At 37.2% G+C, this 14334-nt stretch overlaps 1 protein-coding gene across 1 annotated transcript in view; it reads right to left on the bottom strand.

The window, feature by feature from the left end:
- Positions 1–14334, bottom strand: part of LOC149241495 (calcium-transporting ATPase 8, plasma membrane-type-like) — a 650446-nt gene that overhangs the window by 151170 nt on the left and 484942 nt on the right. Inside the window, exons 10-20 of the mRNA XM_089367532.1 lie at positions 13191–13261; positions 12569–12652; positions 12395–12472; positions 12182–12253; positions 11955–12038; positions 11775–11857; positions 11568–11676; positions 11345–11400; positions 11189–11231; positions 11021–11104; positions 10772–10900 (exon numbers count right to left, since the gene is read on the bottom strand). Of these exons, the coding sequence (XP_089223658.1) occupies positions 10772–10900; positions 11021–11104; positions 11189–11231; positions 11345–11400; positions 11568–11676; positions 11775–11857; positions 11955–12038; positions 12182–12253; positions 12395–12472; positions 12569–12652; positions 13191–13261 (893 nt within the window). The remainder of the gene's footprint in view (positions 1–10771; positions 10901–11020; positions 11105–11188; positions 11232–11344; positions 11401–11567; positions 11677–11774; positions 11858–11954; positions 12039–12181; positions 12254–12394; positions 12473–12568; positions 12653–13190; positions 13262–14334) is intronic.

Here is a 14334-nt window from a genome sequence, read left to right as displayed (position 1 = left end):
CAACCTAATAGATGGTCCAAAAACAAAATTTTCTAGGGTACTGCCTCAAACCCCATAGAGGGGGGCTACCCGCACCCCTCTAACCCCCTGTGACCGCCCCACTACGGAATCGGCGCAACAAAGGGGGGGGGGGGTGAAGCGCTTGGTTAACTACGTGGGCTAGTCATGGAAATAATATAACACAACCCAACAGTAAATTGACAACACATGAATTTTATGGTGACACTTTGAGAAGTCATGACTTGGTGATAGTGACATGGAACTTCAAGGTGATGTACCAATGCCAAGATTTTCTTCTTGTTGCTATCTTCACATCTCCATGATAGGTCTTTCTTGCACTTCATCTTCATCCTCAAAGAGGCTAGTTATGATATAGAGTCTTCCATGTGTGCCTGATCTTCATTCTTCCATCATGATCTGGTTTCCCTTTATCTCTTTGCTTGATGATCTATTTATGTTTTCAACTTCATAAGTGTCTTCTCGTATCATCTCCTTGATGTTCTCCTTGAGCATCATCCTTCCATGTTAAGATAATAAGACTTGCAAATAGAGTTCACTCATGACAAGACAACATCAGTCCCAAAATCCCTTAGTCTCTCCTATTTCTCATGCAACACATTCACTAAGTTGGGATAGTGTGCAATATTAAGGAGAAGGCCTAAGGATTGTGTTGTGTGTAGGAGTAGGAGGTAGGAAGTGAGGGCCTATGCACTATGACTACGCAGTGCATAGTGGTTATGAGAGTGGGATACATGGCTACGTAGTTGAGGAAGTTGGGAAGGAATAGATGACATGCCTGCTCACTGTGACTATGCAGTGGTAGTTCTGGAACGGATGATCAATTTACTATGCAGTTGAGCACTACAGAGATAAAGACATGGCCTGACTATTCACTGGAAGTGCACAGTGTGCAATAAAGGAAAGGCTGGTTAAGGACTGCACAATGGGAAAGTGTAGTTGACAGTGATTGAGCACTGATATTGTGCAGTGCGTAGTTGATGGAGGAATTTCTCTAAAGTTCAAGTATGTAGGAAGGTTGGTGCTTTTTTTGGGAAGTTGTGAACACAAAGAAAACTCTTAAATTGAGTAAGTGTGCAATCAATAAGGAAAAAAGATGAGGGTAGAAGCATGTAACAAGACTTGAACATGATCACACACTCATAAATGACTAGACACATGGTAGTAAGACACTCAACATCCAAAATCAACATGCATCCATCGAAATGACAACAAAATGACACTTACCTCTTAGTGCGACACTTAAGATATAGGTTTCGACAAAGTGTCAACTGCAGTAAGAGAGTGTGAAATACCTTAAGAATAAGTCCAATGCATGTCCCTATGATAGATAAAATACATTAATGCAAGAGAAAGCACCAGATCTCCCTCTTATAGGTGTGGCATAACTTCCTTTCACAAAGAATGACACTTCCCTTAACAAAAGACGAAACTTTGAATTCCTTCAAAAAGGGAATTAGAAATTTAGGAAGCAAGTATGGGATGACTCTAAAAGCTAGAAATAAAAGTTCACATGATCAAAGGGAGGCACCAAATTTTGAATATAGGCCAAACTTTGGAGGATTTTGTATCGAGGACAACACTTCCCCAACTAAGGAAATCAATCAGATGAGAATCTCATTGTAAATAACTAGGAATCACGCATTCCATTATTAGCAATGATAAAGCATTCATTGTTATAACACATGATATTATCACGCATTCCTCATAGAACAATCACTATATAGGTAATTATACTTATTTGATTAAGTTATTGATTGGCAACCAATGGAGGGACTTCAACTCTCCACCTAACCATAGGCCAACTACAAGGTTGTCTTTCTTGGAACTAATCACCCTTAAGCCAAATTCTAAGTCTAAGGAGTGAAGTTATTAAGGGTTTCACACCAATCATTAATCAACAAACAATCTAGGTAAGGAGTCCACTTTCTAGGTGGTATATCAACTACTCTCTGCAGTAAGCACCAAAGTGACCCTCAACCCAACTGAATTCAATGACAAATATTTGTTGAAAATGGCAACAAGAAATGCTAAAAATAGCAGTTTGGGTACTAGTGCTGGATTGGGCAACAGGGAATGAAAAATGGAAGTGCTAAAAATAGAATTTCTATTTTTAGCAGTTCAGGATGGATTTCTATTTTTAGTCTATCCTTGGACTAAAAATAGGAAGTAAAATTCGAATTTGATATCAACAACAGTTTGAAAATTAATTAATTAATTCATCTTGAGTTAATTAGTTAAGGAAAATCAAACTTGAAGTCTATGTGAGGACATGCAACAACTTATCTATTAATTGAAGAAATTATCCATCAGTTAAAGAGATAAGAGTGAGTTGTAATATTGAGTTGTAATCAGTTGACTTAGTTTAACTTAGTCAAGTCTAGTTAGATTAATTTAACAGTTTATTAAATTAATGAGAGTTCAGTTAGTTAATGCTTGCATGCATTTAACTACTGTATTTTAGATAACTGAGTATTCACTCATGGATAACTCATGCATGTTAGTTTAGACAGAGACATAGTTGATATCGAAGAAGGGATAGTGTACTATCAGTTGGATGAATATTTTTCCTATAAAGAAAGCTCATCCATGATGAGGATTTATCTCCTTCAGGACTGCATAGTTAGATTAGAGGTTGGTGAGTGTGTGAAGAGGAAAATTCACATGTGGCTGCACTGGACCCCAATCAGAATTGTGCAAAGAAATAGGAGGCTTGGAGGGCAGATAAAAGGTTAGGTAGAGGCCTTTTACTGTCTATGAGCAGTAGAGGTATTACAGAGAGATCCGGATAGCTTTTGAGCTGATTCTTTTTGTAATACTGGCTATATTTCCACTTGTATGATAATACAGAGTTGGGGTTTTAGGCTGAGGCTTTCCCCGGGTAAATTCTTCTGTGTTATGTGTGATTGATTCCTTCTTATCAGTTATATGTGTTCTTATTGATGTTGCTCATGTTCGATTAAGCTTCCACTAAATTGTTTGTAGAAGTAGATCAAGCGTTTTTCTTTAGAATATTGCATTACCAGGTGATCTACAGGTGGGAATTTCTACATGGTATCAGAGCAAAGGTGATCAAGGAAGAACAATATACAAGAAGGGAGAAGTTGAAGTTTGTGGTTTCTGAATATTGAATTGAGTTCTTATCACATCTATTTCATCGATGGCGTTCAGTGGTTTGAGACTCGAATATGCCCTTGATGGCAGTTCGAATTATATAGCCTGGAAGGATTGCATGGAGGCAGTATTAGAAGATAATGGTCTAAAGGACTTCATTGATCAAGAAGTCCAGAAGATGACTGATGCTACTCAAATGGTGGAATGGAAAAAGTGTGTGGCTAGAGCAAGGAGAATCCTCCTGGAGGGAGTTCGAGATCGCATTGTCTCGAGCCTCCATGGGATGGAGACTCCGTTTTCAATGTGGAAAAAATTGAAAGATCTTTATTAGAATAGCAGTGATAAGAGGAAGCTAGCACTAAGGGACAAACTTCGAAAGATCAAGTGTGAAAAGTGTGACACGATCTCTATGTATCTAGACAAGCTCACCACATGCAGGGATGAGCTTGGAAGTGTAGGGATCGTGACAGCTGATGATGACATGGTGAGTCTTGCACTCCTCAGTCTTCCTAAGAGCTGGCATAGCTACCGAGACTCGGTTAATGGAAGAGAGAAATTGCTAGATTAGGAACAACTTTGGTTGGATTTGATGCAGGAGGAGATAAGAAAAAGCACCATAGATGGTTCTTCATCCATGGAGGATGAAGAAAACTATGCCTTAGTGAGTAAGGTGAGGAAGGGGAAGGAGAAAGTTTCTCTTTCCGAATCTAGTTCTTCCCATGGTGGGAAGAAGTTTGACAAATCAAAAGTGCGATGCTTTCGTTGTCATGAGGTGGGCCATTTTGCTACAAATTGTCCACAGAGGAAATCCAAGAAGGGATCTGGGGAAGGATTAGAAGGTGAGGCACTAGCCTCACAGTTCAAGTTGGATTTCACACTGTTCGCATGCATGGTTTCATCCATGGTGGGAAGTGGTTGGTTTCCTGACAATGGAGCTTCTTTCCAAATGACCGACGACAAGAGTTTGTTTAGTACTGTGGAGGTGAAAGATGTCCAGATACTCATAGCGATGGGTAATGATGAAAAGTATAGTGTCTCAGGTGTAGGCACGGTTATTTTTCAGAGGAAGCATGGATCTCGCTTTACCTTGACTGATGTCAAGTATGTACCAGGACTAAAGAGAAACTTGGTGTCAATCGCAATGCTAGAAGACAGAGGCTATGATGTAGTCTTGAGTAAGGGAAAGGTTTTCATTAGACACATCATCACTAGACAGGTGAAGCAGATCAATTCACAGGTCAAGAACCTGTATGCTCTTGAGGTTCAATATGCATGAAAAGCCTTGAGAAGCAAGGCCACTGATGGAGACTTGGTAGTTGAGAGGGAGAGTATATTACCTCTCAACATGCAGTGCTAGAAGAAGTCTTAGACGATTGTGGAGGAGCCATCGTTGGTGGAGCAGCTTCAGGAGGTTGTGGAGCAGCCACAACAGGAGAAGCTAAGACGAGATTGAGTAGAGACATCTACTCATGCAGAGACCTCCAGTAGGGGGAAACTTCAAGCTAGGTGGGCAGAGGGATCACATGCAGCCATACCTCCAGGTACGAGGTGGGGCAATGTGGAGTGATCGTCCTAAGAAGGAGGGGCAAGATCCTTGATGTACCCAACCTCTTTGATTCGACTTTGCTACAAGAGCCCCAACGAGGAGTAGCAGGACTGGCTGATTGGGTAGAGACAAATGCGGATGGAGCGGTAGAGAGAGCTACAGTGCAGGAATCCCAAGACAACGCAGAGCTAGCAGGCTGGAGCAATGCAAAAGGCACAAGTGTGTTGCACCAGTGTAGGATGGCATAGAGAGGTGTGCAACGGTGCGAGATGCATGGAGATGTTGTAGTAGCACAGAGGTTAGAGAGGGAGCACTTGTCAGTAGCAGGTAGAGTTTCAGCATCAGAGTATGTTTCTAGCCCAACAGAAAGGTCAGTTGGGAGTTTTTTTTGTTTCGAGAGTTGTTGGAGCAACCACACTTGGTAGAAGTGTTGCATGCAAAACATTCCGAAGGTACATGATCGGGTTTGAGAGGAAGCCTTTCTTGTTGAGAGGGTGTGTTGAAAATGGCAACAAAAAATGCTAAAAATAGCAGTTTGGGTATCAGTGTGAGATTGGGCAACAGGGAATGAAAAAAGGAAGTGCTAAAAATAGAATTTCTATTTTTAACAGTTCATGATAGATTCCTATTTTAGTCAGTCCCTGGACTAAAAATAGGAAGTAAAATTTGAATTTGATATCAACACCAGTTTGACAATTAATTAATTAATTCACCTTGAGTTAATTACTTAAGGAAAATCAAACTTGAAGTCTATGTGAGGACATGCACCAATTTATCTATTAATTGACGAATTTATCCATCAGTTAAAGAGATAAGAGTGAGTTGTAATATTGAGTTGTAATCAGTTGACTTAGTTTAACTTAGTCAAGTTCAGTTAGATTAATTTAATAGTTTGTTAAATTAATGAGAGTTCAGTTAGTTAATGCTTGCATGCAAGTAACTATGGCATTTCAGATAACTGAGTATTCACTCATGGATAACTCATGCATGTCAGTTTAGAGAGAGACCCAGTTGAGATCAAAGAAGGGATAGTGTATTATCAGTTGGACGAATATTTTTTATATAAAGGAAGCTCATCCATGATGAGGATTTATCTCCTTCAGGACTGTGCAGTTAGATCCGAGGTTGGTGAGTGTGTGAAGAGGCAAATTCACACATGTGGTTACACTAGACCCCAATCAGAATTGCGCAAAGAAATAGGAGGCTTGGAGGGCAGGCCAGAGGCTAGATAGAAGACTTTGATTGTTTATGAGCAGTAGAGGTATTGCAGAGAGAGCATGATAGATTTTCCGCTGATTCTTTTTGTAATACTAGCTATATTTCCACTTGAATGATAAAATAGAGTTGGGGATTTAAGCTGAGGCTTTCCCCGGGTAAATTCTTCTTTGTTATGTGTGATTGATTCCTTCCTATCAGTTATGTGTGTTCTTATTGATGTTGCTCATGTTTGATTAAGCTTCTGCTAAATTGTTTGTAGAAGTAGATCAAGTGTTTTGCTTTAGCATATTGCATTACCAGGTGATCTACAGGTGGGAATTTCTACAATATTCACCCAAGGCTTAGTGATACACCGTTCAATTTTAGGAGGATGAATGCGCTATGCATGTGGTTTATTAGCCCTTCAAGAAAGCACATAAATGGTTTATCAACCCAAAGACAAGAAATTAATGGTTTATCATCTCCAGGAAAGCAACACAATGGTTTATCATCCCTCTAAGAAAACACATAGGTGGCTTTTTAGCCCCGAGGAAAGCACCTAGTGGTTTATTAGCTCCAGGAAAGAACTAGGTGATTTAACTCTACTGAACTCTCACTGTAAATCTCTCTTCCCCACAGATACACCACTAGTATAAATAGAGAATAGGGATCATTGTTCCACAATAACGGAACACTTGCTGATGAGAAAGGTTGTTCTCCATTGCATATCAAAAGAATTATCGTTTTTCCCCTACTTCTTTCCCTTGATTTTTGCTTCTATTTTCTTTTGTCTCTCCCTTATGCTCCTCTACCATGCACAACCTTCTTTTCATGTTGACCATCTCCCAAGTTTCTATTGAAATAGAGAACAATACGGGATCATCCTCCGTCTAGGCAGCCCATACAGATTCAAGACTTGCACTAGTTATGCCATACTTCTTCAATGAAACAGGTGGAAAATCAAATGTAGTGGTTGGCTTACACTCAATACAACAACTCTGTCTCCTCAGCCTTTTAACCCATGCCCACTCCTCAGTCCAATCATCATTTTACACACACCCACTCACACGCATATATGTATACACATTTACACAATTGTTCATACAATAATATTTACATGAGGGGTGACCAAAAAGGGTTGTTATAGTTCCAAACCCTAGATCTAGGGTTGATTGCATATTTTGAGGGTAGCCTAGCTTCAAGAGAATTTATCTTTCACTAGAGCGCCTAAATTTCTACCAGATCAATTCCCTTAATGTAGAATGATTTTAATTTCCAAAATGTTTTTGTACTAGAAATTAAAAAAAAAATGACAAAGTTATGGTGCCTTAAAAAATTGTTGTAGAAAAAATTTCATTACAAATTTCACCATTCATTAGAGGAATTCCAAACATATTTTGCTTGATTTTTTTAGTGATTTGGGGAGATCATTATTGATCATGTCCACGGTGAATAAATCCCTGACTCCTGAGACCACATGCCCCATGTTTTATACAGATATTGAAGGCCATCCACCATTGGGGGCATCTATTCATTGTTGGTTAGGACATTTCACCTTAGAGAGATACATATCCACCTTGGAGGAGATCTACGAGGTTTTCATTTCCTACTTTGAGGAGTTAGTTATGGATCTATCCACTTGGAGGCCTTTAAAGGCTAACAATTGCACCTTTCACTAATATTTTTACTCTTTTAATAGGTATGTCTCCTCTCTCTTAGGAATATCACTTGTTGGAGACTTGTAACTATGCATCTTGACCACTTCATTATTTTGTGTATTATTGAATATTATTTGAATAAAATCATTCTTTACTCCTTACTAGGCTAGATGTTGAGATTTCACATGAATAATTGTTATTTTATTATGAAAGAAATGAGCTAGATTCTATATAAAATGTAGTCATTCCTCATTTATACTCATGGTTGGGTTTTTGGAGGATTTCCATGTTGGAGCTTCATTGGGATATATTTCTTGGAGCATAAATGATATATAAAGGCTTTTTTTGTGGGATGCATAACTATTTGGTGTTAATTCTTGAAGTTATTCTCCATTGGTTTCCATTTGGTGCATAAAGATTGATTGAATATTTTCAAGTCTTTTACAAAGCTAACAAAGTTAATCCATTAAAGGGTAATAATTGCCACTTGGAAGGAAATAATTTTAGGGTAACTTCTATCCTATTCCCTTTCTTATTTTAGCAAGTATTTAATTTCTAATGCCATCTGCTCTTTTAGGAACTCTTGGAAGATTGTTAATTATTATTACTACACTAGATAGTTGAGTTTTCTAATGAAGGTGCTCTTTTTAGGACCCCTTGTTTGTAGGCCTTGGTCTTCATTTTCATCTTGATTAGATAGAAGACTATTAAGTCATTGGCCCTAGTCTTTTCATCTTAATCCATATAGACAGTAACCCATTTTCAAAAGGTGTTTCTTCTTGGTACCATAAGACCTCTTAGATTTTTCTTAAATCCATTTCCTTGTTAGATTTGACACTAATGTATATTTCTTTCCATGACCTCTTTGATATCTTATAAATACCAAAAAAAATATTAATTTACTAAAGCTATTCTCACATCACCTCATGCCTCATTGCTTAGCTTTTGTAATCCCACTAGGGATACTCCCATTGAGCTAAACGAGAGCCAACCTGAACTAGTAAAGAGGATAAGTTACTTAGGCGATATGACTCCTATTAGCTCTCTCTTGGGTTGTGCCCTGTGGATTAGGAATTTTATAATCAAATACAATTTGGGAGAAATCACACACTTAATTCCTATTTAGTGGGATTGGATGTGATTTTTTAGTAAACCCATTTGAGTATAGAAACATAAACAATGTCATGCCCTTCTTTTTTAGGACAAGTTAATAGTTGCTAAGTAATACAAATTTGGACTTGCGAGCTCTTTTATAAAATGAAGATGTTTACTTGGTTGTTAATTTACCAAGGTTTATCATTCGATGAATGACACTCAAGATTGGGTGTTGTAAATGAATTATGTCCTCATTGTGGTGAAGTTGAGATAAATTTTCATTTATTTGAGAATTGTAGATATGTTTGAGACCACTAAAACTATGTTAGGATATTTGGGGTCATCTTTTCTTTAACCATTTTTTTTAAATGAGTATTTCTATTTGATATCAACTTCATTGGAGCTCTTAATTTTGAATGAATAAAAGAAAAATTATTTTGAATTAAAATAACTTTTACTAAAAGATCATTACTCAATTGTTTTGTTGAAATACACTTGATAAGTAATATTTTACATGGTTGTATGTTATTTATGTTAATATATAAGCAACATTTTCATATGACAATTGATGTATGAAAACGACGTCAATTGGGGTATATCAACGACATTAGTAAATGGGGTTGTGCTAGAATGGTTAGAATAGTCATACATGGTCAACCAAGATCAACTATCATCAACCAATATCCACCATGGTCACCCAAGGTCAACCAAGATGTTGATGGTTAGAATGGTCAAACATGGCCAACCAAGGTCAACAATGATCAACCATGATTAACCATGGTCAACCATGATTGATATTGATCTACCATTGTCAACCATGATCGATAATGATCTACCATTGTCAACAATGATCAACCATGATCAACCACAATCAACCTTAATGGTTAATCAAGATCTCTGTGGTTAGAATGGTCAAACATGGTCAACCAAGGTCTCTTTGGTTGAATATGGTCAACTATAATGGCCAATCAAGGTGTCTATGGTCAACCATGATCAACCATTGTTAACCATGGTCAACTGTGTTCAAACATGGTTGAATGTGGAAAACCATGATTAACCATTGTCAATCATGGTCAACCATTGTCAATGAGAATATGCCAGCGTCAATCATTGTCAACCATAGTCAACCATTGTCAACCATTGTTGAATATGGTCAACCATAGTCAAATTTGGTGAACCATAGTAAACCTAGAACATTCCATGCTCTATTGATTCCTAATGGCCAGCCATGGTCAACGATGGTTAGAATGGTTGAACGTGGTCAACGAAGGTCTCTATGGTTGACTATGGTCAACCATAATGATCAATCATGTTCTTTATGGTTGAATATGGTCAATAATGGTCAACCTTTTTCAACTATGGTCAACCATCTCAACCATTAATGTAACCATTTTTGTAACATTAATGTAAGTTTGACCATGGTCAACCTCATCAACCTTGATCAACTTCATCAACCCTTGTTAACCATGGTCAATGAATCCACCCCATGCACGTTGGTTGTAACTAGCACAACCCCATATGGTCGATATATGCTAATTGGTGACGTTTTGGTGACGTTTTCCACTTTTACGCCAATCAACACATTAGTAAATGAGGTTGTGCTAATATATAAATAACATTTCAAAAAAAACTCTTCTAACCCAGTTAGGTTGGCAAAAGTAACTTTCTTGCTCAAAGGATGTAAAACCTTTAATGCCATCTTCTCATATCTCAAATACTGTAACGTAAATAAGATTGGAAACTGAAAGGAAGCTCCAACGGGACATTGGTTCTGCGGTGCTCGTCGGTGTAAGGACAACCATAAAGGTTTAGATTTAATTCTTACTAATCTGCGCACTCTATATGGTATGCATGAGTTGAAAGGAAATACGACAGGTAACTTTATAAAAATAAAATAGATGTTTTCGAATTTGACATTTTAAGCTATTTTGTAGTACAGTTCTTCAAAGGTGTATTAATTGAAGCTTCCAACAGAAGATCAAGAGAGAGAAAACAAGTAACTAAGAGCTTAACAAACATTGCTGGAAGACTTGCTTATTGTTCACAATGCAATAAAAAGGGAGCAATATTGAGTTTAGGCCTATCATCGCCTCCAATTGTTTCTATTCGTACATGTGTGCTTGGAAAGATTCGAACGTTTTACCTCAGGTTTAAAGACATTTCCTGTAGTATTGTTGGAGATCCCCTCAATAAGAAGAGATTGTAAAACCGTGGGGAAACTTTCTGATGGCTCCCTGATGTTGCCAGCAAAGCATGCCTTAACAACTGTCATCTGCAAGCCAAGTATGATTCTTAAGGTTAGCACACAATTACCAACAATTACATACTCTTGTTATTTGCACGAATAAGTAAGAAGCACGCTTATGGATATTCAGCAATGACAATGATCCACCTGATTCATTGTCAGTGTCCCTGTTTTGTCACTGCAAATTGTTGTAGCAGAACCCATAGTCTCACAAGCTGACAACCTTTGTACCTGCAATTCATGAATTTTTAAGATGCTGAAAACCCAGTCAGCCATCAATCCATAGCAATAAATTATTTTGAATAAAATACTAACCAAAGCCTTGTCAACCATCATCTTCTTCATTGAATAAACGAGACTGTCAATAAAATTAAAAGAGGACAAGTTAAGAACAGAATAATAGCTATCCATATTGTTACTAAATGGTAATATGAAGAAATAAAATTTAAAAGCTTCTGTGATCAATCATACATCAAGGTAACTGCCAATGGAAGTCCTTCTGGAACTGCAACAACAACGATGGCGACCTAGAAACATATACTTCCATTAATATTTATCTTCATTATATTTTCATAGAATTCTTGGAAATGACCTTCTTAACATTTTTGTAAACAAAGAAATAAATGATTTTATAGAAACCATCCATTCAAGCATAAAACTAGCAAGATATTGAAGGTGGCACATGCCGGCCTACCGCAATTGCAAATATTTTTAAAATTCCATCGATTGCGTCTCCAACCTTAGTCTTTCCTGCTTCAAACATGGGTTTCCCTTTGGAGTCTTCTGTATGTCCTGTAAAGAATCTGATACAACAAAACATTAAGTACAGTCAGTGCAGGGAACATATGGCAATGGAAAACACAAACAGTTAGACTAAAAAATCAAGGGTAGTATCAGTTACCTAATCAAGACGATAACAAGGACTACAACTGCAACTGCAAGTCCAAACTTACCAATAAAAGTGGCTACACCATTGAGGCTGACCTATTATAAAGAGGACTCTCTGTGAGTGTTGAAGATGTGAAGGTGCCATCCATGGCACAGAATAGAATGCAAATTAAACGAGTTGGAAAAGACAGACCTGTAATGGAGTTTCTTCCGTATTATCATCTGATATGCTAGTCATCAATACACCCCACTCAGTATTTAATCCCACACCAGTTACCTGAAATAAGGCACTACAACCTCAAACCAACCCCGTACTATCAAACAGAACAGATAACAGTAATGATAGAGAAAAATAATCCATTATATCGCAATCAGGAATCGCAATTATTTCCAAACGAATAACCAAGCATAGCAACTCACCAGCATGGTACCATAGCCATCCGCCACCTTACAACCAGACAACATAAAGGGATTTTTCTTATTTTTATCAACCTATTAAGAAAAAGAAAAATGAAGAGGCAGTCATAGACTGATGCAAGTGTTGCAAACTTTAGCATCACAAGCTTCTGGGAAAAGTTCCCTGACTTTGCTAATAGGCCAAGATGCAAAGAGATCAGCAAATGAGGTACATACGTAATATTTCGCCCCAGTCATACTAGATTCATCAATTGACAGGGAATGTCCACTGATAAGAATGCCATCTGCAGGGACCTGTAAGGAAAGATGAGCCTTCCATAGCATGGTTATTCAATTTCTCAAATGGAGAAAGGCATCGATGGCATTAGTACATTTCCAATTTTAATATACCTGGTCACCAGTATTGAGGGGCACAACATCACCAACAAGAAGATCGAATATGTAAATGTCATACCTTCTTCCACCCCTGATAACCTAAAAAGGAAGTACAAAACGTTGTTTAATAACAATACCAGAAAGCAAATCTCAAGCATTCTTTACGTCTTCTTCCTCCCCTATCACCTTAAAGGCTGTACAAAACATTTTTGAAGCATAATACCAAAAAGAAAATTCCAAACATTCATTCTATTTGTTTTGTTTTTATTGATGGCAGTCTATTTATTTATTATTAAAGGTTTTGGAAATTTTCTGGTTTATTTTCTAGTTTAATTGACTCAGAATTCAAAAAAATAATTGTTGAAATAATTGAAATTACAAGTTTAAATTGTGAACCTTCCGTAATATAACTAGCAAAAATATTATATATATAAATACATTCAAAACCTAATTTAAATAACAAAAATCAAAATTTAACCAACAAAATTTTCACCTAATAAAAACTCCAAGACATCTCATAATTAAACAACACCCATGTATACGCACGCTAGCAAATTTCAAAGATTAGACAACACCCATATATATACACATACCATGAAATTTCAAAGATTCAGTCAATTGATGACCGGAGACGCACCTGAAGTTGAATATCTTTCTTCTCTTCATTCAGAATTTGGAAACGGAGATATTGTCTGTAATCACTGATTGCTGCAAATAAAGACTCAGAATTATCAATATGTGAATGAATATAAGATTATACCATTCCTGAAATAGGTAAATATAATGTATACAATGGCACTGCTTATTCCTTGGATATGACTCAACATTCACAGACTCCCATATTTTTACCCTGTAGAAAAATGAGTGATTACATACACGACACTAGCAGACAATGGAATGAATAGGAAAGGATGCAATTCACTCTCTTACCAGCGATGTGATAAAGAGCACCGTGTTCCATAATAGAAGCTAATTTTATAGCAAAATTTTTCATTTGCCTACATGATATAAGAATTTTCCAGACATTATCATATCAATTCGTTATATTAGTAATTGCCCATCAGATGTACTATTGTCTCTCTCTTTCACATTTTGGTTTTGTTTATAACGCTTTGCATGTTAAAGTATATTCAGTGAATCTGATTGCATGGAACCTAGCGTTGTAAGTCACAGGATTTTTTGAATTTCGAACCTGAAAATTTGAACCTTAGGCTTTGAAAGTGGGCGAATCTCAACTAAACAATCCAATTCTTTGAAAGTGGGCGAATCTCAACTAAACAATCCAATTCTTTGAGATTCGGCCTATGAAATTCGACAACGTACTCTCCTGCTCCCACACTATTATCGCATATATTTGTGAAGCCGGTGACATACGCCGGCCGTGGAGAATTGAGGCCTTCACTCGCTGGTGCGAGTTCTACTCCGCATAAGCAACTCGATAAACACGACTGTGGTATGACTTGCTTTATACACAGAAATGAAGGTTGTATCCATTTCTTCCGCATGGGTAGGGGTATTATAGAGTTTATATAAGTGTAGCTGTATTTTTTCCTTGCAAATTATATATCAGCACAACCACATTAATAAATGTGGTTGATAGGTTTATGCCAGATATTATTAGAAATATGAAACTCACTACATGAGCTTGCTCATTTCATTTAACATAATACAATTTATACAAGTAGACAAGCTTAGATTCTACAATGATTCATAGACTCTCATTATTGTTTACCTAAATCTAGCTCACTCCTACGGACTCCTTGTCATATGAATAGTCATGG

The sequence above is a fragment of the Pinus tabuliformis genome, chromosome 8 (genome assembly GCF_031772625.1).
Source record: "Pinus tabuliformis cultivar Carrire ecotype Pingquan chromosome 8, CPIR1, whole genome shotgun sequence".
In the NCBI taxonomy this organism is placed as follows: domain Eukaryota; kingdom Viridiplantae; phylum Streptophyta; class Pinopsida; order Pinales; family Pinaceae; genus Pinus; species Pinus tabuliformis.
This window is presented reverse-complemented; position numbering and strand designations above follow the sequence as displayed.